General features: G+C 38.4%; 1 protein-coding gene across 13 annotated transcripts in view; it reads left to right on the plus strand.

Annotated features, from left to right (window-relative positions):
- Nucleotides 1-1,961: 1,961 nt before the first annotated feature.
- grh (grainy head) overlaps nt 1,962-23,517 on the plus strand; it is a 47,349-nt gene continuing 25,793 nt past the window's right edge. For 7 of the 13 annotated variants that reach the window (XM_068290136.1, XM_068290142.1, XM_068290143.1 and 4 more), the window contains exons 1-3: nt 1,962-2,087; nt 2,779-3,492; nt 9,858-11,566. In XM_068290136.1, the coding sequence (XP_068146237.1) occupies nt 10,260-11,566 (1,307 nt within the window). In that variant the 5' untranslated portion in view covers nt 1,962-2,087; nt 2,779-3,492; nt 9,858-10,259. Of the gene's footprint in view, nt 2,088-2,289; nt 2,310-2,778; nt 3,493-9,857; nt 11,567-18,258; nt 18,584-21,777; nt 22,135-23,517 lie in introns of those variants that run through there. The other 6 variants (XM_068290146.1, XM_068290147.1, XM_068290137.1 and 3 more) reach the window with 5 other exon arrangements.

Consider the following 23,517-nt stretch of genomic DNA (forward strand, 5'->3'; position numbering starts at 1 on the left):
ATCACTAAGAGCCTGTCTTATAAAATTGAAGCTTACTTAATGATACAAATATCCTTTTTGTTTTGTATCAGAATCCTTGATTCCTTAAATATACTTTTTCCATTTATTCGTGAACTTTTCATCTCAAAAACTAAGTCTCGTTAGTACTAAACCTGAAAGATCGACTGGTATATCTCAACTAGGACATCTTCAAACTAGGACTAGAGATATATTGGGATATATTTTATGAATTTTATTATTCAAATATAGTAATTAATCATTTTTCCCGCAAATTGGGAGGTCTTGAAATTCATTGACAAAAACCGCCAAAAGGGAAATGCAATTGTTTGAAAATTTGATCATGTAAAGGCTTAAGATAACTTAGACAAAATACTTTTAAATGAATAAATTTGCAATAGGAATCAATGCAATGAATCACGTCAGTCAAGACTTGCTGAAAACCTCTTTGATATGGAAATTGGAAGGAAATTATGACTTGGTCCGTATTATAGGATTGCACAACCAGAAAACTGTGTGAAATGGTCCAGTTGATCCAATTGAACCAACAAGAAAATGTTGGTGTTCTTATGGACGAAATGACAAACTTTTCTCATGACCAAAATTGAAATGGAAATAGAGTTTTGATATAGAGTTCTATGGTTTTTCTTTGAATTACCACTTGAGTCTTTTGCTTTTGTGTTCTCCCCTTCCTTTTGGGGAGAGCGTATTCAAGTGGATACTGTAGGAACGTATGTATATTTGAGGCACCCTTTACCCACAACGTTGATTGCCGTCGCTACCGACGGACCGAACGGCCGACCGATGCTGAGGTGAGCTCTGGAGCTGAGGTTGAGGCCAAAGCTGAAAGCTATGGTTGGCGTCGGAGTCAGCGTCATCGGCATCAGAGTCGGAGTCTGTGTGTGCTTGAGGTACGTGAATAACTATTTTCTGTATATCTGTATATGTGTGTGTGTTTGTGTGTGTGTGTGTGCTAGTGTGTCTTTGAGGTATGCGTTCAAAGATCTCGCTCTCTGTCTCATGCTCTCTGTCTCTACCTGATGCTTAACTGCAGCACCACCGACGCCGCCGCGCCACTACCACTTTCACAAGAGACACACATCAGGCTCAGAGCTGTAAGCCAGAAAATGACGACGACGAAAATTTCGAAAACTGAAGCAAAAAGGTAGAGGCGAATTCGAATGTTCGAAAATGAACACACGAACGAACGAACGAACAAATCAACGAAAGAGAGAGAACTGAAAAATAATACACATATATATGAAAAGCGCAAAAAGTACAATAACAAAAAAGAAGGCAATGCACACAGGGACGGTTCGGGACACAGAACGGTAGAAGGCAAGCGATTAACAAAAGTAAATCGATGTTAAGGCGGCAAGTTTGTTGCCTAAGTCTTTTGATTTTAACACTCATTCGCTCTCTTTCACTCACAGACGAATGCATACCTGTTCAGGCTAAGGGTCACAAATATGCAGGTGCCTGCACCAACGGACATGGCTTAAGAGTCGGACGGACTGGCAGACAGACAGATGGCCTATCTACCTGTATAAGTCGCTACCAGTCTCCCTCTATATGCATGCGTGTGTGTGTGTCTGTGTGTTTGCCTCGGGAGTGTAGACACAACATCATCGATTCGATGAATTTTCAGTTCCAATCCCTCTCCCGGTTAGCTCTCGCTCTCCCATTCTCTCTCTCCCTCGCTCTCTCTGAATATCAGTTACGAAAGAGATGAAACCATAAAAAGCAATAATAATCGAGAGCTCGCTCTCACCATGCTCTCACACACACACACCGAGACAATCACTCACCTGTGGCCGTATTACAGGCAACAGGCACATTGCCCCACCACTACAAATGCAACCGAACTGAGCGTCAGCAGCGACGTCGGCGTCAGCGTCGGCGGCTCACACAACATTCAACAGTTGAACAATCTCCAATTGACTCTTTGGGCATTATAACCGACGAGACCGAGACTCGACTCAACGTTCATTCGCGACAAGTTTTTCGCTAAACAAAAAAAATATATAATTTCAATATTAAAATTAAAAAGCATCGCTGAATTGCGAAAAATATATGATATTAACCAATCTGTGAGTGTCGGTGTGAGTGTGTCTGTGTTTGGGCCATAAAAGCAAACAAACATCAAACAATAAAAACGCGCTTAAATTGTGTTTCCATTTTTTATATACATACATACATATATATATTTTTTTTGGTAAAAACAATACGAAGAAGAAAAAAAAATTTCAGTTAAGAAGAAGAAGAAGCAGCAGCAAAAAAAACGTCGAAAAAATTCGTTCGTATAAGCAACAGTGTGTGTGTGTGTGTTTGAGTGTGTGTGTCTGTGTTGGTCTCTCTGCTCGAAAATATAGCTCTATGCCTCTGTGTATGTGTGAGTGTGTGTGAGAGTATGTATTAATGTGTCTCTGCGTGTGTGTGCGTGTGAGCTAAAATGAGACGCCATCAAAGCTGAGCTCTGAAAGCAATAATAAAAAATTCAAAATAAAAATAGTGATTAATAACAAACCAAGAACAACAACAAATAAAGATACATATGTATATTAATTAAACTACTACTACACAGATACATAGAGACGCCAGCGAGCATACACATGGCAGGGCAACACACACACACACACACACACACAAACACACACACACACACATATATACTATGAAAAATGTTTAAACAGAGAAAATACTTAAATATGCCCCCGCATTTACCTCTATTTTATTCCTTTTCATTTCGTGTTCGTGGCAATTAAACAACAACAACAACAGCAAAACAAAACAAAAAACAACAAAAATAAATCAACGTTTTCCTAAAGCAAAACAAATGTTAAGAAATGTGAGTTCCAAAATGCACAAACCTATGCCCGCCCGCCAGCAACAGCAACAACTACGGCAACACCACCAACAGCAACAGCAGCAGCAACACCAGCAACAACAACAACAGCTTCACATACCACAATATCTACAGATATTAGAAGCCAAACTCAAAGCCATTGTGTAAGCCAAAAAGAAAAAAAAAAGCATAGGCCATAAGCCCAAGACGCAGACAGCAACAGCAGCAACAACAGCAACAACAACAGCAGCACAAAGTGGCGAAAGGTGCACCCACCAGCAACATACAGCAGCAACAGCCTTTGCAATCGTTAGTTCGTTGGTTTTTCTTAGTGTTTGTGTTTTATTATATACATATGTGTGTGTATATATTTCTTTTTTGGCATTTTGGCATGCGTTGAGCTCGAGCTATCACTCCCTCTCACTCTATATCTCTCCGTCTGTCTCTTTGACTCCTGGCTCCAGTTGGGACACGTGATAAGTGCAATCTTGTGTGATTCGTGATCGTGTGCCATAGATCCCAGCTCAATCCTTTTCGATTAGTGCCAAAAACAAAAACGAAACAAACAAACAACTCAAAAAAAGTCCTTCAACGAACCAACGAACTTTACCTGTACGAATTGCAGCTGTTAAGCCAAAATGTAAGTAAATGTAAGTACTAAGTTACTCAGAAGTAATTATAAACTCATCAAATGCAACTCTGGGCATGGGCTGGGTAAAAGGTCCCCTAACAAACCAAACAGATACAGATCAGACCCATAAGAGTCATAAAATGAAAAGAGCACCCTGTATTTGTATGTTTAGTAAGGCAACAGACAACAGCAACAGCAGCCTCAATGGTAGTAGTTGTTGTTGTTGGTGGTGGTTGCTGTTGCTGGTATCTTTTGCGCACACATTCCTCTTTGTGGCCAACGACGACGTTAACGTCGCTGCAGCAGCTACGTCGACAGCAGCAGCAGCGGCAGCGGCAGGTAAAGGCGCATTAGTATAGGTGTGGGTTAGAGGGAGAGCATTTTGAGGCTCAGAGTCACACAAAGCGGGAGTGAAAAGGTATCAAAAGGTGTTGTTGTTGTTCTTACTGTTGCCTCTTTCATTTCTCCTCCTTCTTCTTCTTCTTCTGATTCTTGCTCGAAAATCGATGGATGTTTGGCCCATGTATTTCTGATTACATTTTCTTTGCTGCCTCTGCCTCTGCTGCTGTTCTTGTTGTTCTTTTCTTCTTTTTATTATTATTATTTTTATTTTACGTTCTTTTTTTTTGGCCTTTCGGTTTTTTTTTTGGGGTTTTTTCGTTGTTGTTGTTGTTGTTGGTGGTGGCCGCACGTTGATGATGGTGATCAATTTAGTGCTGTGCGATTATGGTACAGTAAAATGAACATTGTCGTCGTCGTCGTCACTCACGCACACATCTTAAGATACAAAACGCACACACAGATAGAAGAGACACACACACACACAGAGAGAGAGAACACAGATACATTTTAACCCACACACAAAAGCCCCGCCAAAAGGGGGAACTTCAACGTCGTCGTAGTCGACGTCGTCGTGAGAGAGTTATTTTATTTTCGTGTTCGTGTTAACGTTTATTGTTTTTCTTTTCTTTCTTCTCATTTCTTCGTTTCTTACCTTTTTGACTCTCAGTTGCAATCCCATACAATTCCCATACCCCATACCCAATTCCCCATGCCTCATTCCCCCAGACCCAGACCGAGACCGATACCGAGACTGAGACTGTGGCTCAGACTCTTTTTGTCCCGGGGTTGGCTGGCTGGCTGGCTGGTTGCCTTTAACTTGGCTTATTGATGCCCAGGTTTTGACCGTTGATGGCTTAGGGTTACCTTGCGTTTGCTCATTTCTTCTTTCTTTTTTGTTTTTGTATTGTGTTTTTTTTTCGGGTCCCTCAATGATTGTTGGGCTGAGGGTATATGGTAAAATCAAATGGCTGATTAAATTATGTCAAATCTTAATGGGCTTTGAAATGATATTCCATTGCTTTGATGATATGCCCAGAGATTGAGACAGAGAAAAATAAAATTAGAAAGAATAGGCAATAGGAAGACTTCAATTGATTGAGACAATGTTGTCTCTGTGTATGTGTGTGTGTGTGTGTGTGAGAATGACAGTAGAGGGGGGAATAGAATTATCGTAGGCGTTGTCTATATATGCTCAAGGGGTACTGTGGGTAATTGTGCTATAAGTCGAAGGCCTAGTCATGATTAATAAATAAATATTCATTTTAAATTGTTATTACAAACTTCCAAGTTGATCAATCTGTGATATATAATATAGAAAAGCAGTTAGCTTAATGGCAATATATAACTCAAGTCAATTGTTTTTATGGTAACAATAGATAATGCATTCTAATTTGTAAAATTTACTTTGATTTTAATCAGATTTGTACTTAATATATAACTATTTGGACTAAGAATCGGTAGCTTAACAGTTCTTGATCAAATTCTCACTTATAACAGATTTATAAAACTTTCTATAATCCGTTTTAAGCCTAATAGTAATCAGTAATACAATTGTCGATAGATAGAATGGAAAAGATAATTGATATCTCCATATAACTGCTAAAGTTGTTTTCTCTACTTTAGTAGATTATAAATTATGTTAAAAATAAATAGTTCTTATGACAAAAGTTTAAATTTTTATTACATCAAATTCATTTCTAATGTCCATTGGAAAAATTGGTCAGAAAGGGTCCTAGATTTGTGAATTCAAATGGCCAAAATTAATTTCCTCATTGAGGAGGTTTGACTGAATTTTTTGAGAACCTCTTTTGTATTGAATTGTTATCTATTAGTCATGAATATATGTTAGAATATCGTTTAGATCTTATAGATCTATTAGGCTAGAAATCTTGGAAGGGATTCTAAATAGTTATATCCCTAGTAAATACCATCTAGAACATTTGCTACCTTTCGAATTGGAAATAGTTACTTTCCAGCTATATATTTATGATTTTTTTATGAAGAATTTCAGCCTTAAAGCTGGAAATGACTAAGAGTCTTAGAGACTTAAACTAAACCTTACAACTGTTTTTTTTTGTAGAACATCGTTACCTTCGCCTTTCGAAAAAAGGAATCGAGTTTGCCAATTCATTTTGTTAACGAAATTCAATTAAATAAATGCTTTCTTAGGAATAATAGAATGAAATTATTTTTGTTTTCTTTTATTTTATTACTACGGCTGCTCTCCCTTCCGCTCAACTCTATCCTCAGTCTCTGTCTCTGTTTCACGATGGCATTAATCTTCTGGGGGCCACTCTCTTTCATTGATGCAAATAATCACCTGAGGGTCCAGCACAAAAGATATCCACCATCGACTTTAATTTCAAATCCAATTCTAAAGTGGCCCTCAGGGAATTTAGATACGTCATCGTCTTTCAACTACTATCCAATAATATTGACCTCAATTCCATTGGAATCAACTTCTACTAGTTTAATTGTTTCCTAATTGCCTTTTCTACTTTCTACCAAAGCGAGACGGAGATACAGAGAGAGAGAAAGAGAAAGAGTCTCTTGGCATGTCTAATCGGATTTTGAGAATCTTTTGCATGCCACGCGCTGGGCAAAAGGTAAATGCGATGGCAAATCATGAGCATCATCATCATCACCATTAGCAATATTGACCGGTTCGGCGTCGCAGTCGGCTTCAGCAGCTGGCGGGCTGGCTGGTTGACTGGCTGACTGGCTGATGGTGCATCATGTATGTTTGTGTACAAAATAATGTGAGTGTGTGCCAAAAACTAGTCTATAAAGCACGCCACATGACACTGACCTCACCTACTAACGGAACCCCCGACACAAAACCAGCATCAGCAGCGGCAGCAGCAACAGCAACATCAACGAGGAACAAAACAAGTTTATCCACATCCCAGCACAAAAAGGCAGCGGGCAGCATGAACTTTGCTGAGGCAACAGCAGCAGCGGCAGCGGCAAATTTGGTGTGTGTGGGGCTTTATCATCAAATAAGAAAATACTACATACAACCTGAACCTGAAACTGAACCTGGACCTGGACGACCGACCAAGCGACTGACCAAACGACTGCCAGGAACCAGAAAGTCAGGCCAACTTCTGGATTAGGTCAAGGATTGGCGCTGGTTGCTTATTGTTGCTGTGGTTGTTGTTGTTGTTGTCTGGGCATGGGAATGGCTACCGGTACCTGTTCTGAGGCAGCAGCAACTTGTTGCTGGTGTCGATGTTGTTTTGTTTGTTTGGTTTGGTTTCGTTTGGTTTGGTTTGGTTTGGTTTTCGTTTCAAAATCCCTCATAAACATGTTTTGTGTAGCAGCAGAAGCAGATAAAACTAAGTCAGAATGAGAGATTCTGGACTATTAACAGCTGATGGACTGACTGGTTAGTTGTTGCTGGGGCAGGTGGTGGGCTGGTGGTGTAGTGTGTGTGTGTGTGTGTGTGTGTTTGTGTGTTGTGTGTTGTGGGGGGGGCTGTTTAATTTCACACAAAAAGCCGTTGTAAACAAAAAACAACATCGCACACAAATAAGGCAGAGAGAAGAGGCAAAGTAGACAGCGCTGCCAACGTCGGCGTCGATGCCGATGTTGGCGTTTGTTTTTTAGCCGCTTCTGCTTCCACCTGTTGTTGCTGCCTCCGCTGCTGCTGCTGCTGTTATTGTTGTTGATGTGATGAGTTGAGTTATGCAGTTACACGTTTGACATTTGCGAAGGAGTCAAACTAGTTCGACGGGCACGTGTCGCAGCCAGTTGACGCCGACTTGGGCCAATCTGGGTCTGGGTTTGGTTTTCGGTTTGACTCTGGCTCTGGGTCTGGGTCTGTGTCTGGGTTTTGTTTGCCCCTTTTTTGCCGTCTGCCGGTCTGCCTACTCTGTATGTATGTCTGTCTGCCGTCCGACTGCCTCTTCCGCATCCGCCACCCGCCTAACTTGATTGCCAGTTTAGCGGTTTCTGTTTCCATATCAGTTGATTGTTTGTTTGTTTGTTTGCTTATTTGTATATAAGTATGTGTGTAAGCATGTTTGCTCGCTTTTGGACGCCGGTGACGCTGGTGACGTTTGAACTCGTTAAAAAAAGGCGCCAAGCAGGCTGCATTTCCAGTTTGTTATCATAGTTTATAATTATTTATTTAATGAAGAAGTCTGTCGTTTGTGACACTTGGCGTAATAAGCATCGCATTTCTTAGTTGGGATCAAGTGCCAAACTTATTCTGCATAAAGGGACACATCAGAAAGTTAACCAAGTTGTTCTATCCATTAATAATGGCTTTTAGTTTTGATGTTAACTGGCCCAAAATGTTCTTAGCCCTTTTTCGCCTTTAGGCAAATGAAGAATACTCGTGGATGGCTATTTAATATTGATATTCAGTTTAAACAATCGACCCGAATTAACTCGAAATTTGAGACAAATATTACGAATTATCGAGTGTCTGAAATCAAACACTTAGACATAGACAATCAAAACTTTTAATCCATAATCTCAATTAATTAATTTTTGGAAAGAATTCATTTCTAGAACTTTATTGTTTTGCTTTTAAGTAAATTTAATATATTTTTCAAGAAAAAAAACAGAAAGTTCTTACTAAAAGTCCAAGAAACTTTGCAAATTTCAATTCTAGAGTGTTTGATCAGCACGAGGAGACGAGTTCATATAGCCATGTTTGTCCGTCTATTCGTCTGGATCAACGCAAACTTCTCCTAGACCATTGGAGGGGTTGAAATTTTGCATGCAGGCTTCTTTATACTCTAGGTTGCACATATCGGATCACTATATCATAAATATAGCTTCCATAGAAGCGGCAAATTCATGAATAGTTCAATTTTTTTTTTAATAACTTTGCTATTTTGAAAGCTATTGGCATAATACATAGGTATTAAATGACAGTTTTATATACCTATTAACGACTACACCAAAATCTTAAGAGAAAAGGTTCGAAATTAGTGACTTTTATAAATTACTAAGTTGTCTTTTAGTTTAGTTTAAAATTTCAATTTTATCGAATGACTATTTCATACAGCATCATAGGGACTACCATTTAAAAAATAATTATGTTCAGAAAAACATTTCTTCTTTAACTCTAATTGTCACAAAACTTAGGTTAAAAGTCTTCGGACATAATAATCTATAATTTAGATAATATTGAACGAAACCATATAAAACGGCCAAGTGTGTAGGTCGTTCTTTCGCGGAAATTCGGCATTTTATCTAAACGGTTTTCCGCATAATCAAATTTAGACCTAAAATTTGTTTTTAACTTTTATCTAGTTTTGTTTGGAGTTTGCTTAACTTTTGTTTTCTAGTTAGATTTTCTAATAAAATTGAATTAATCTAAATTTGTACTCTTAAATTTTTTTATATTTTCTTTCTTCCACTCTGTGTAAAATTCTGTTTTATTCAAAAAGGAATGTACAAAATTAAATTTCAAATTAGCTTTCTTTTTTAGTGGGTCCTTTGATCAATAGGGATTGGGGGTTCACATGTATTCAGAATATAAAGCTAAGCTTCAATGAACTATCACTTCTTGATCGATATTTTTCATTCTGGGAAAATATTTTTCGACCCAAATAGAGGAAAATCAATGGAACCTTATTATATGTATATTATTTTAATAGAAAAGATCTATGTATTAAGAAATTTACGTATTCAATTTCGAACATAGAAAACAATGTTATTAAATAAAAACTTAGTTTTGGAAACTACCAAGAATTTTAGTTACCAAACCAAAGCAAATTCCAACTGCATCGCTAATTCTTTAAGGCTAAAAGTGGTTGAGAATTACAATTTGAATTAGGTTGGCTTACTTGAGAGAGGTCAATTGATAGGTGTAAACAAATGGTTCTTGTTATTATTCACATACAGTTTAGTGTACTCAATCATTGAAAACTCTGTAGACTGAGTCAATTAAAATTTATTATATTTGCTTTATAAAAAACTATATAAACAAATTGGCTTTAGATTTAAGTTACCTTGGCTAATTCGTTAATTTTTGTATGCCATTATTAACATATTTCCTGTTTTTATGTATTTCTTTTATTGCAGTTGGGCTGAAATTACAACGAAAGAGGAAGTCAAAAGTGGAGCGGAGTTTGTGTATGTTGCAAGTTCCTTAGTGCCATAAAACTACGATATTGAAAGAGCAGCAACAGCAACACAAAGCCTAACAATAGCAGCAGAAACAGCAACAAGATCCAAGTGCCTTCGAAAACCATTTAAGTGATATTATTATGTTTATACTCAGAACAACAAACTTGCCACCACTACCGCCACCACCACAAATAACAACAAATACAACAACACGAAGAACAACAAATATCATCAACTTCATTTCCATAACAAACTGAACGAGTGCAATCCAGAATCAAGTTCAAATTAGTTCATTAAGCAAGACGCAAGCGAAACAAGACAAATCGCCTTTTCTATATAATTCTTTATATATATAATATGTCCACATCCACCGCCACAACGAGTGTCATCACGTCCAACGAACTCTCGTTGTCCGCCCACGGACACGCCCACACATTGCATCAACATCCACACAGTCGTATTGGTGGCGGAGTGGGTGTCGGTGTTGGAGTCGGAGTCGGCGTTGGAGTCGGAGTTGTTGGTCACTTAAGTGACGCCTCACTCTCGCCCATACAGCAAGGCGGTGCCAATATTGTGGCAACCAGCAGCAATAGTTCACCACTGGCGGCCAACGGCGTTCCATTGTTAACCACCATGCATCGTTCTCCGGACAGCCCGCAACCAGAACTGGCCACAATGACAAATGTGAATGTCCTGGACTTGCATACAGATTCATCCAAACTCTATGACAAAGAGGCAGTTTTCATATATGAAACGCCGAAAGTGGTAATGCCAGCGGATGGAGGAGGCGGTGGTGGTCCAGATGATGTTATAGATGCTAGAATTGCAGCCCAGCTCAGTTCACAGCAGCAACAACAACAGCAACAGCAGCAGCAGCAGCAGCAGCAACAGCAGCAACAACAACAGCAGCAACAGGCAGATAATCAACCGTTGGCCCGCATCGAATTCGATGAGAATCAAATTATTCGTGTTGTGGGACCTAATGGCGAACAGCAGCAGATTATTTCACGTGAGATTATCAATGGAGAGCATCACATCCTGTCGCGGAATGAGGCCGGCGAGCATATACTCACTCGCATTGTCAACGATCCGACGAAACTGATGCCCAATGACAATGCTGTGGCCATTGCCATGTACAATCAAGCCCAGAAGCTGAATAACGATCATCATCAGGCTGTCTATCAGACGTCTCCCCTGCCCTTGGATGCATCTGTTCTGCACTATAGCAACGATAATAATGTGATCAAGACTGAGGCCGATATCTATGAGGATCATAAGAAGCATGCGGCAGCAGCAGCGGCGGCAGCCAGTGCCGCTGGCTCCATAATCTACACCACCTCTGATCCGAATGGTGGGGTCAATGTCAATGTTAAGCAATTGCCACATCTAGCTGTGCCACAGAAGCTCGATCCGGATCTGTATCAGACGGATAAACATATCGATTTGATCTACAACGATGGAAGCAAAACAGTGATCTACTCGACCACAGATCAAAAGGGACTGGAGATCTATTCGGGCGGTGATATTGATAGTCTGGTCTCTGATGGTCAAGTTGTGGTCCAAGCGGGTCTGCCATATGCCCCAACCACAAGTGCCACCGGTCAACCAGTATATATAGTGTCTGATGGCGCATTGCCAGCGGGAGTCGAGGAGCATTTACAAAGGTAAGTGAAGCGAAAATTAACATTCTCTAAAATTATTCTTGCTCTAAATACTAAGAAATATTTGTTCAAAATCAGTTGGGAATCACAAGAGCAAATAACATGGATTTTCCTTTACTTTGTCTTGCCTACTTTGGGGGATCTTTAGAGACTGAGAGTTGATGTTAAATCAAATTCGAATGTCATTTAACCTCGTGTTTTCTCTTTGTGGTGACTTTTCAAAGCCTAAGGACACGTGTAGAGTTGTGGAGACCTTTCACTGTTTAGTTTCATAATAACATATTATTTTCATTATTTTATTGTTACTCTTACTTCTTGTTTTGTGGAAACTTCTGTAGAGATTTGGAGACATTTTAGATGTTGAAGCAAACTCAATTTTCAAGCAACGAACTTTTCCATTTTTTCAATAAGAATATTTGGGATGTACTTCTAACTTGTAGAGATTTGAAGGCATTTTCAAGTAGTGTACTTGAGAACTTGGAGAGAAAACTTGTTCATTATGTTTATTTTGAAAAAGAAGATTCAAAATGTGTTTTTAAGTTTCTGGAGACTTCTAAAAAGGAACTTAGAAGCCATTCTTAGGGTTTGATAAACACAATTAAGTTAACGTTCTTGAATGATGCTATTTTTATGGTAGAAGTAAATGCATTCCATTTCAGAAAGTGGAGACTTTTGCAAGCTCATATATCTAGACATCCAAAAACTTTTCAAATAAACTGTAGGTTCTTAACTACCCTCTTGTTTTGTAGAGTTAAAAATTACTCAAGATTAAAACCATAGAATATTGTCTGGCTTGTTACATGTTAACATCAAGGGCATTTTGTCACTGAAACTATTCAAGTTGGTATCCATGATTTCGTTTCGTGTAAATCAGAATCTATGTGGGTTAGATAATTCGTGGAATCCGAGTTTTGTTGAAGTCTGCTTTACTATGTTTATGTAGCTTTACCATTGACTATCTCTTAACATAAATCTTGACTAATTGCGGCAATGGCGTGCACCTGGTCGTTCAGTTACAACATCAACATCTTAATTGGCACAGTTAAAGTGTGTTGTATCTTGGGGTTTTTTGTGTTTTTATTTTAATTTCGTTTTAGTTTTTAGTTCGGCCTCGTCCTTTCAGATCAACGTTTGTCATTTGCATTTCTCATGCATTTTGAATTAACCGCTGGCTTGGTCGTTTTACTGTTAATTATGGCGATAGGCCAGGCCAGGCCAAGCCAAGCCAAACCACGCCAGCGCATTCGCATTCCCCAAGCTAAAAAGAAAGATGAAAGAAAAAACCAACACACAGAGTCCTCCTCATCCTCTGGGTTCTCCTCTTACCTCCTACCTCCCCCTTTCAGTCACACCATTCCCAGTGGAATGACAGCTTCCGTTGTAACTGTTTCTTTCTATACGTTATTGCTGATGGTGGCTGGTGATGGTGGCTGATGGCTGGTGGCTGGTGCTGCTCCAGCATTTGGCGTGCATCGAATGTGCAAGTAGGCGAGCTAATAACACCCGAACCAACCCGTACCCGTACCCGTACCCGTACCCAAATGCCTCCGCCATCGTCCACGCGGATGTGCAATTCATTTTAGAGCATGGGCAGCGGCAGCAGCATCATCGGCAGCAACAACAACATGGATGCCAGGGAATCATTTGGTATGCGCAAGTAATAAAAATTTGAATATAAATTAATCTAATAGAGAACCGTTACGACGACCAGGCCAAAACCAAGGCGAGTGAGTTGCAAGGCACCTCCAGAGGCAAGGTGCTGCTGTTTCTTCTGCTGCTGCCTGCACAACTAAGTCATCTGCATCTAGGCATCGGCATCGGCATTGGTTTGGCATCGGCATCGCATCTGCATCTGCAACCAACACACACACCACACAGAAAAATAGACACAGAACTTTAGCTCCATCCTGTTATAGCGGAGGCAGCAGCAACAGCAACAGCATCAGTTGCTACGGTCAGCGTGCATGTTGCATGTGCGGCAAGGTCCATAAATAACGACAAAATTGCGTTTCCGCATATGGCTGGCCAGCCAACCAACCAACCGCCATGTACTCTCTCAGACATCTCTTTGGGACTCCTCAGATTCTTTTGGCTTTGACGTTTTGGCTAAAAAGAAAAGAATCAACTACCAACAACGAAGCCAAAGCGAGAAGGCACAAAACAACAGCAATAACTGATGTTGCCTGACTTTGAATTCTAACACACAATGAAAGAGACAGAGAGACAGAGGGAGCCTTGCGTGTTGGCCAGGTTACATCGTCACCTTGGCATACAGTTCTCCTCCCCCTCCTACCCGCTCACCACTGTCCTCTTCTGTCCTGTCTCTTGTGATATACAGTTTTAGTTTCGTCTTAATGATCAAGCTGAAAGCTGAGGACATGCTTCACCTGGTTTTATTTTTTTCATTGAAGGCAAATTAAGACAAGGCGTCTGACCTTTGTGTTCCTTTGCATGAAATCCTTTCGAAAAAAACATTACCATTTACATATTTCAATCAACACTGTCCTACAGGTTTCATTTTAACATTTTGTTGGGAGACAGAGCTTTTGGGGAAAGCTTCGACCCCACAAAAGCTTGACATTTGATTAAATGTCAAGGCAATATGCATGGGAGTTATATGGGAGCTATATGTACTTTGATCGTGCCAGGCCCCCCTTACCACCCCCTCGCCACCCCCGATGGAAACAAACATTATTATTCAGTTAAGTGCAAAGCAATGTTTACGGTTTTATGGGGTTTATGGTTTATGGCTACCCATGAGGGTCAATAAAATGATTTTAATGTTTATGCAACTAAACAAGGAATTGTGCAATTGTAACCAAACACACACACATACACCTAATGCACCTATAACTAACTATTTTATTCCATTCAAATGTGATAAACAATATAATAAACATTATATAAGCATTTAATGTCGATGTCATAAATACACAGATGGCAAATTTTTTTCGGTTGTAATATAGTAATTCAAATTGCACATTCTCAACTTCAATTTTCCACTTTGATATTTTGCCAACACAAAAAAACAAAACAAAAAAAATTAATAATATTTTGTAGCCCATCAATTGGGGCAGTCGTGAAAAGTGAAACTGACGCTGAAAAGTTGCATTCCTCGAGAGGGAGGCCAATTACTCAGCAAGCTAATTAGAAGGTCCTTTCCTCCTATGAATTAGAATCTCCTAAAGCCAGAACCAATCTGATTATTTAGACCACGAATTCGGATTCAGCTTACTATAATCTATAAGAAAAGTGTAGTCTGATCTCTTGATCTGGGGTTTGACGCATTTTTCTTGGCCTGTGTTGTATATGTGTACTTAGAAGGATCATCATTGCTTTACTTATGTATATAGAGTCATAGATTTTACGATTATGAACAGGAAACCATAGTGAAAATAAATCACCTTGATAAAAAAAGTTGACTTATGGATCAACTAGCGTATTGTAGTCTGGAAAACTATTTTTTTGGTATAGGATACTGCTTAATAGCAATTTCATCCAAAGAGTAAGTCGCTCAATAGTCCTTTTAGAAAGATTCCCAGTTTAAATGGAACGGACATTGTTTCAATGTTCACCTTTCTTCTCCCTTGCCACATTCTTTGTCCAATTTTGAAGACAAGGAATCTGAAAAAGCTCTTAATCCAATTTTGAAATATCGCTTAATTTTAGTATTCAATCTACTTAACAAGAAAAAGCTAATAAATAATAAGAGCCTTATAAATCATGAGCTCTGGCCGATTTTGGAAGATTTAAAAAATAAAAAGTTTACGAATTGAGAAAACTATTATCTTTTCTTCTTCTTTTCTGCAAAGTCTGTACTTTAGAGAAAATAAAACGTTGCAAAATAGATGGATCGAAAAAATGGCACTTAAAAATTGATTTGATAAGTTATAAAAGATTTTTGAAAGAAGTATTATAAGATAGAAGTATATATATATAATCAAGTAAAAGAAGTTGATTTATTTAAAGGACTTGTCTTATCCAACAATGTCCTTAAATGGAAATCGTATGGCCAAAATTCATTGCCTTTTCCCAATTAGTCCCATAATTGTGCTTACAAAATTGATGGATTACATTTGATGAACATAATGTTAAATTTGTTTGTAAATTTTATTTATTTTCTTAACTAACTCTTAGTTATGCCCACTTTTGTTGTCCAGTGTCCAAGTAGATTTAGTTGTTGTAATGCGGAAACCTCTCAAAAAAAGAAAGAAAAAAAAAAAATGAATGCTTTTTATGAAATTTCCATACATACGTATAAGGATGCCCTTCATGATAGCCTTCTGAGGGGCATACGCGGTCATGCACATGTCACATACACACACACACACACACACACTCGCACACCTCTACATACGTATGTATGTATGTATGTATGTATATTGCTTACTTTCACTTTAGTGATCATATTAAATTTCTGAGTTGCAAAACATATTTTTTGCTCGTTTTTGTATGTTTCGGTTTTTTCCCCCTCATGTTTTTCATTTTGTTGTTGTTGTTGCTGTTTTTTTTTTTCCTGAAATTTTATTTTATTTTAATATGACATTTTAGCCATGATAAAATACAATCAAAATATATGCATACATTTACATATGTGGTGGTTGTGTGCCAGTGTGTGTGTGTGTGCATGAGCTCTACTACACAGTACGAGTCAGGAATATAGTCGCACCTTGTCTGATCTTATGGCTAAAGACTTTGAGTACCACGCTGATTGACAATATTTCAATAATTTTACTGTTGTTGCCTGTGTCTCTGATCTGACAAACCCCTGGCACACACGCACACTCACACACACACACACTCACATGTAACACGCACGGCAAATGGAGCACTTCATACTCTTTGGAAAAACATACACAAAATTCGAGTCCATTCTAATTTGTCATTTCGTTTGTTGGAAACTTTTTGAGGTAGTTTAAAATGATTACTAAAACAAATTCTCTCTCTTCTATCCGACTTCGGCATACCATGCACCAGTTCAAACAACTATTCATAAGTTATTGAAAGTTATTGAAGTGGCCGAATAGCAAGCTATCTATCTTACTCATACAAGAGCACTGGCACTTTAGCTCCCCCGTAAAAAGAAAATGGAAACAAAACTCAGAACTCAAAACATCTGATTTTGATATTTATTTGTGTCAATTCTAAGTACAATACTTTAAATTTTCTAAAATTGAAATGGGTATGGCGAAAATTGGCATCAAATAAAGCAGCTAACAGATTTCATATCTTTAGCTATTACATTATATGACTTCTAGTTGAGAGAATAGATAAACTCTGATACTGATCAAGAATACATATCTAGGTACTTGCATATTATCTTTATGGAATTGCTTCTAAAATGCATTCTGGCTTCATTCATTTCACTGCATAATAGTTTCCAATCGAGGGTGAAAATATAAAATGTTGATTTATGTTTTTCAATAAAAGATTTAGAAATAGTTTCACCATAAATAACCAATTACTTGTGGCTAATTGAGAGCAGTCCTTTAAAATGATTTAGTATACAAATATAGAATCCTTTAAATTAATATTTGTGATCTATGACCTAAACTAAAACAAGAACAAGGGGATGGAAAAAGTCAGGATAATACTTAGAGTTCTCTCTCCTTGTGATTGTAGAATCTTAAGTGATATTAGAATAAAAGTACTTAAATAAAAATATAGAGACTATTCTTCTTGAATTTTATGCCTTTCTTTGAGATACTTTTTATGTTATTTTAGAGAAAACTCTGAAATGTCTTAAACTCTTAATCTCATTCGTATTAAGATCTTTATACTTATAGAAGCTAACTTATTCAAGTTAGTTGGAATATATTGGCTTAAAGTTTTGGCAGTTATTTATGGCTAAGTATCGGAATGTATACATCAGCTGAAATGTATGGATTATTTATTATTTTGTTTAGGTTTAAGATCAGATCGTAACTAAAAAAACTTCAAGTTGGCTACATTAGTTCTTAAAGCATTTCTTGTGCTAATACTTAGTATTTCTTATTCTGTATTAGTAGAATTTAGTTTATACAATATAAATCATTTTTGATTACTTATGGTTTGTGCGCAATTGGTTTTTGTAGGGTATTGAGTGGCCGTTTTGGTCAGCTGGTGATATATTTTTCTTCTTCTTGCTTCTCATTTTATTATTATTAATATTAAAAGGTGCAACAGCGTTTGGACATATTTGCTTGTTGTTGTTTCTTATTTTTTGTGTTTTTTTTTTTTATTTTGATACAAAAACAAACCTGTTCACCTGCGCAGTCTACCTGCAGCAGCAGCAGCAGCAGCAACAACACCAGCAACAGCATCCAAAGACAACGACAACGACAACGACGACGACGACGACGTTGAGGAGACAAGAAAGAAACATGTTAACACAATTCAACGTCGTCGAACGCTTTTGACTGTCGTCTGTTGTTGTGTTGTTGTTGTTTTTGTTATTTTTGTCTCTCGCTCGGCTCGATCAATTTACTCTCCACACTTCACTCCGCACAACACACATCATACACACACACACACACACACACATACCGCACACTCCACAATCCAAAACTCTGAATTGGCGCTACAAGTTTATCGAACGCTCAAAGTGGTTTTCAGTTGATATCGAAAAGCCACAAGGTCGACAACAGCCATCAAGTTTATATATGTATATAGCCTACCTACGTACATAAAGTATATAGAAAATAAGTATATTATTTTATACACATAACGCAGAATCTGTATCAGAGAATAAGAATAAGCCAGTGCGAGACGACGAATCGAGTGGCGCGCCAAAAAGATTTGAACTACGCGTCGCGTAATCCGCTTAAGAAACGTACTCGACAAAAAGATATGCATATCAAACCGGAGAACCCAATCACAGTGACAACATGGAGCTTTGATTAGTCCAGCTAGCCCCAAGTCCCCTCCCACCGCAAAACAGCTCCCTCTTTTAAAGGTATCCTACAACTAGTCCTCTCTCGTCATGCAGGATGCCTCAAGTCACTTTGCCATTTCGTATACGGATTGGATATCGGAATCACGGTAAAAGGATAACCAGGCTAACAGAACAGACGACGTCCATGCCAAGGATCAAGGCAAAATCTGCTCGTGTGTGTGTGTGTGTGCGATCACGTGTGTGTTTATTAAGGATTGTGTAACTTTTTGTAAGCTAATAGCAAAAGCTTTTACCTCAATCTTTATCTCTTCGGGTCCACTCTCTGGTCTCTCTGCATTTTCAATATGGCAGCTGGAACCGCTGCTGATATCTTGGTGTTGTTGTTGTTGCTGCTGCTGCTGCTGCTTGGATAATATTGTAGTAATTAATGCGATACGAATGAGAAATTTATTGCCCACGCCCCGAAAAAAAAAAAAAAACGTTAAGAAAAATAAAAACCGCTGCTGGCTCTAGAGACGCTCTCTCTCTCTCTGTCTCTGTGTGTCTCCCTCTGAGTGGGGACATTTGCATAAAATATGATCATGTAAATGCCCAGGCCCAAAACCAAAAACCCAAATGACATCGAAACGCTTGGAAACACAAGCAATTCCCCGCGACCACTTTACCAATTTTGTCTTTTCATTTTTTTGTTTTTTCTTCTGATTTTATTTCAACCCCGCCCCTACTCTATTGGGTCGTTGCTGCAGCTGCATCGTGCAGCATCTACAGTTTCCTTACCTCAATTCCAATCAGAGAAAAGCGCTTGGGCAAAGATTCTCACACTCACACCGTCGCGTTGCCGTTGGTCAAAAGGATTCCATGCATTTTTGTGGACAAATTAATGGACCTCGGTCTTCACAGTTATTGTTTGTGATCAAGACAAAGCAGCAGCAGCAGCAGCAGCAAGAAATGGATAGACAACGGCAAAAAAAGGACAAGAAAAGGATTTCTTTTAAATCTCGATATGTTCTTACTTAATGGGCATTCACAGCTTTACCGCCGTGTCCCTATCCAGCCAAGTAAGGAAAAGGGGGTTGAACTTTTCGTCCAGCGGTTCGGTTGGGTTCGTTTCGTATCGTTATGCAAATGCGTGTCCGCAGGACGTTGGCCCGTCAACAAAAATACAAAAATAAAGCAGAAAAGGGGTTGTCCGCTTGGCATAGTTAAATGGAAAAAGGTTTAGGTGCGCCGGACACGGACACGGACAGCAGGGGAATTGTAGTTGAAGATGATGTATTTGAGGTGCGATGTCCAACGTTGAGAAACAATGACACACATAAAGGAGAAGAAGACCTAGGACTTTGCCTTGCTTGCTTGCCGCGACTCATTCGACCGTAGAAAATTGTAAGACACAGACGACCATGTGAATCCTTTTTCGGATTTGTTGGCTGAAAGCATTATGCAAATGAAGGGCTTTTGTTATCTCAGCAGGGTAAGCAGGACAGCGACAGCCAGACAGGATCGCGTACCAAGTTGGACGCTGTCCGAGCGGATCGCATTCATCTAGTGCTTTAGGTTTTTGTCTTCCTTTTTCCACTCTATCTTGTACATTTAATGATTAGAGGCAGATAGAGCCCATTGGGTAACGGTCCAGGCCCGGCAAAATCGGCGGCAGCAGCAGCTGCTTCTCAATAATTCAACCGGTTTAACATTTGATGCGACGCGATTCTTTCCCGGACCCTCTAGCACTTCCCAGGCTGGTCTTTCGACCACAGTTCGGCCCCTTTGCAATTGGCCTGGCTTTCAGGTGCTAATGCGCTGCATGTGCCAAAATATCCACAGGGTAGCCAAATAAAAAAAAAAGGGTTGTACTTTCTTTACTCTTTTGCTGTTGTTCTTGTTGTTGTTTCTTAGCTACTTGTTGCAATTGCCCCCCCGCTGTGTTGCCTAATCACAGGCTCGCCGGCAAATGTTCTTACACTTAGTTTTTTTTCTCTCTGTGTAGGTTTTTGCACTTAGCATTCATGGGAAATATGTAATTAATTAAGGGACCACTTGCAGAGCCCCGAAACAACAACAACAACAACAAAAGAAGAGGTGGACCGGCAGTAGTGATGGTCGGTTGGTGGGGGGATGCCACGAAAGTGTTAACAAAAAGTTGACGTCTCTTTTTTTTTTCTCGTTTTTGTTTCTTTGTTTTGGTTTTTTGTTTTACTTTTTACTTTTTTCGGTCTTTTTTTGTGGCTGCCGCCTCTCTAATGGCGCTAATAGCGCTAAACGAATCAATTTTGATGCCCAAACGAAGTTGGCATAAAAATAAATATAAAAAAATTCGAAATATATAAAAAAAAATGCCGCAAATCTCACACACACACACAACAAATGCAGGGGCGGATTGTAAACAATATGTGGGCGGACTCTGAGGCAAATGTTTTCAATTATATCAAGTTAATCCAAATAGCTGACAGTAAACAACAAATTTAATTACCAAATTTTTTAAAGTATAAAATATTTATATTTAGAAGAATATTGAGAAAATTTAGAAATTGAAAATTGATAGGTAATTGTTAAAAGTTTTTGTTTTAAAGCAAGCTTAAGTTATATGAAAGATTTTTAGTTATTTAAACTTTTTAATTAACTCTAAAATGACAAAAATAAGTATAGATCTTAAAAATTTAGTTTTCAATTCCATCATTTCTTGAAAAAAGTTATAGATTAACCCAAAACGCTTTAACTAATCAAAAATAATTTAATTAAAAATAAAGTTTCTATATAAAACAATAGAACAGTTCTTATAGATCAACATATGGTTCAGTTTTTGTTAAAGAAAAATATAAATATATATATTTAATTATTAAACTATTCATTTTTGACCTAAAATAGCTAGAATGCCTTTGTTTTCATAAATTTTCATGAGTTGATTGATTTATATATTTAGTATTTGTGATCTTTATAGGAAAAGAGATGATAAATCTATGGAAGTTATTCAACAAACAAAAAGATATTATAATTTAAGAAAGTTAATAGTTGTATATTAAAAGGACAATATAAATTTGCTCATCAAAATTTAGTTTAAAAAGGAAAAATTTTCATTCCCCAAAATCAGATCTTTCTAATGAAGGAAATTTCAAATTGTTGCTAGAAGTTTAGTTAAGATCTTGGGGCCCCCCGAAATATGTCTTTGATCCGTTCCTGCAACGTTTGTATAAGATAAAATTATTTATGTAAATACAAGTGAAAATGTTAATGGAGATTGCGACAGACATTGCCCTGTCACCAAACATGGGCGTCGTCTGTCCACCAACAACAATTTTCCCTTGAAACCCATCTATCCCTGACCCAATGATGCCTTTACAAGCAGACGACCAGACTCCAACGGCTATCAACTGGAGCCCCAACAGCAATCACATCCACACACACTTCCCCCGTCCCAGCACCATCATGCACAACCAGAGCAACTTTCCCATTATGGTCAACACTCCTCGAACTCCCCGCCCCGCTACTATGACCACGAATCATCCAAACAGCAGCAGGATAATGGCCATCTACCTCTAACCGCTGCTGGTCTCATGCAGGCAGTGGCAGCTGAAATCCAACTGAGTGAACAGTCCTCAGCCAATGGCCCCTCCTATCCCGTTTACACCTACTACCGAGCCGATCATCCGCATGAAAAGGAGAACAATAATAACACTGAGGAGAACCAGGAGCTGGTATGGAGGTAAGAGTTGTTTTTGGGCATTTGAGTTTGCCAAAAATTCTATGGAAATCTGCCGTGTGTGATTATGAAATGGTTTTCTCTGCTTGTTTTTCTCGGTTTGTGTTGTTGCTGTTGTTATTATTATTGTTATTTCTTTTTATGGGGCTGTCGAAACCATCATCATCATCATCGTCATTTCGTTTGAGGGGGCACGTGAAAAGGTCGTCACTTGGCTTAGAAACACAATTAAAAGCCCAAAGAACCGAGCCATTTCGTTTCGTTGTATCTAATAAATGTTAGCCGCTACGTGATTTACACGGCCTGACCCTAAAAGACGACCAAACAAAAATATGAAGAAAACCCCCTAAGAAACAACCAACAACAACAACCACACACGATCTCTTACTAGACACATATCATATTACGAAAATTTTTTTATATGTTGTGCACATCGAGAGTGTCATTTCGTGTGTGTGTGTTGTTGTTGTTGGTTTCTTTTCTTTGGTTTTAATAGCGAAATGTTCTGCAGACAAACACTAAAAAAAAAGAGACAAAATTTTCATGTCGATGTCGTTGTCCGCCGCGAACATTCGGCGGCGGTCACAAAGTCATTTTGGCGCGTAGAATTTCGGGTGAAAACGGTACCGACATACCGGACATTTTGGACACCGGACATGCAACATGGGACATGGGTTAGCTATCGCAACGTATCCCAGAACCCAGAAAACCGGACAAGAAAAAAAAAAAAAACGAACCAAAAAAAAGAAATAGACCTGAAAATGGGGCAATCGTCGCAATCTCTGCAACTGTCAACTTGAGCAATGCCAAACAAAGTGGTAGGAAAGAAAAACAAGAGCTTGCAACAGCTGCTAACTAACGGCAGAATTGACACTGACACAACACACACACATAAACGAACAATATAGACAACTCTGGGAGCGGTTGTAGATTGATCAAAAGGACAAGGTGCAGAATTATCAAAGAATTTCATTGGAGATCTAAATGTAAGAACAAGCTTTAAATGGCAAAGGTTATACAAATTGTTATTCAATTTAAACTAAATCAATTGAATAATAATTTTTAAGGTTTTCTACCTAAATTTAAATACAAAAATCTAAGGAAACATTGTTGAAAAATACATACAACATTCTGTTCCCTGTTCCCACCAAATCAATGTATGTAATAGGAATTCCAAATTAGGTTTTTAGCATCGGCTAATAAACAAATTAGCAAAGTAATAAAATTTTGTATATAATTTTACATATTCACATATTAAAACACCGAAACAATTAGCCAACAAAAATACCAATACCAAACTGGGCAATTAAAAGGTTATTGAAACTTATACCGAGTTGGTTATACTTACTATCTATAGGGATTAAAGAGAGAAGTTAAGAGAGTTCT

The sequence above is a fragment of the Drosophila tropicalis genome, unplaced genomic scaffold, assembly GCF_018151085.1.
Source record: "Drosophila tropicalis isolate 14030-0801.00 unplaced genomic scaffold, ASM1815108v1 contig_593, whole genome shotgun sequence".
In the NCBI taxonomy this organism is placed as follows: domain Eukaryota; kingdom Metazoa; phylum Arthropoda; class Insecta; order Diptera; family Drosophilidae; genus Drosophila; species Drosophila tropicalis.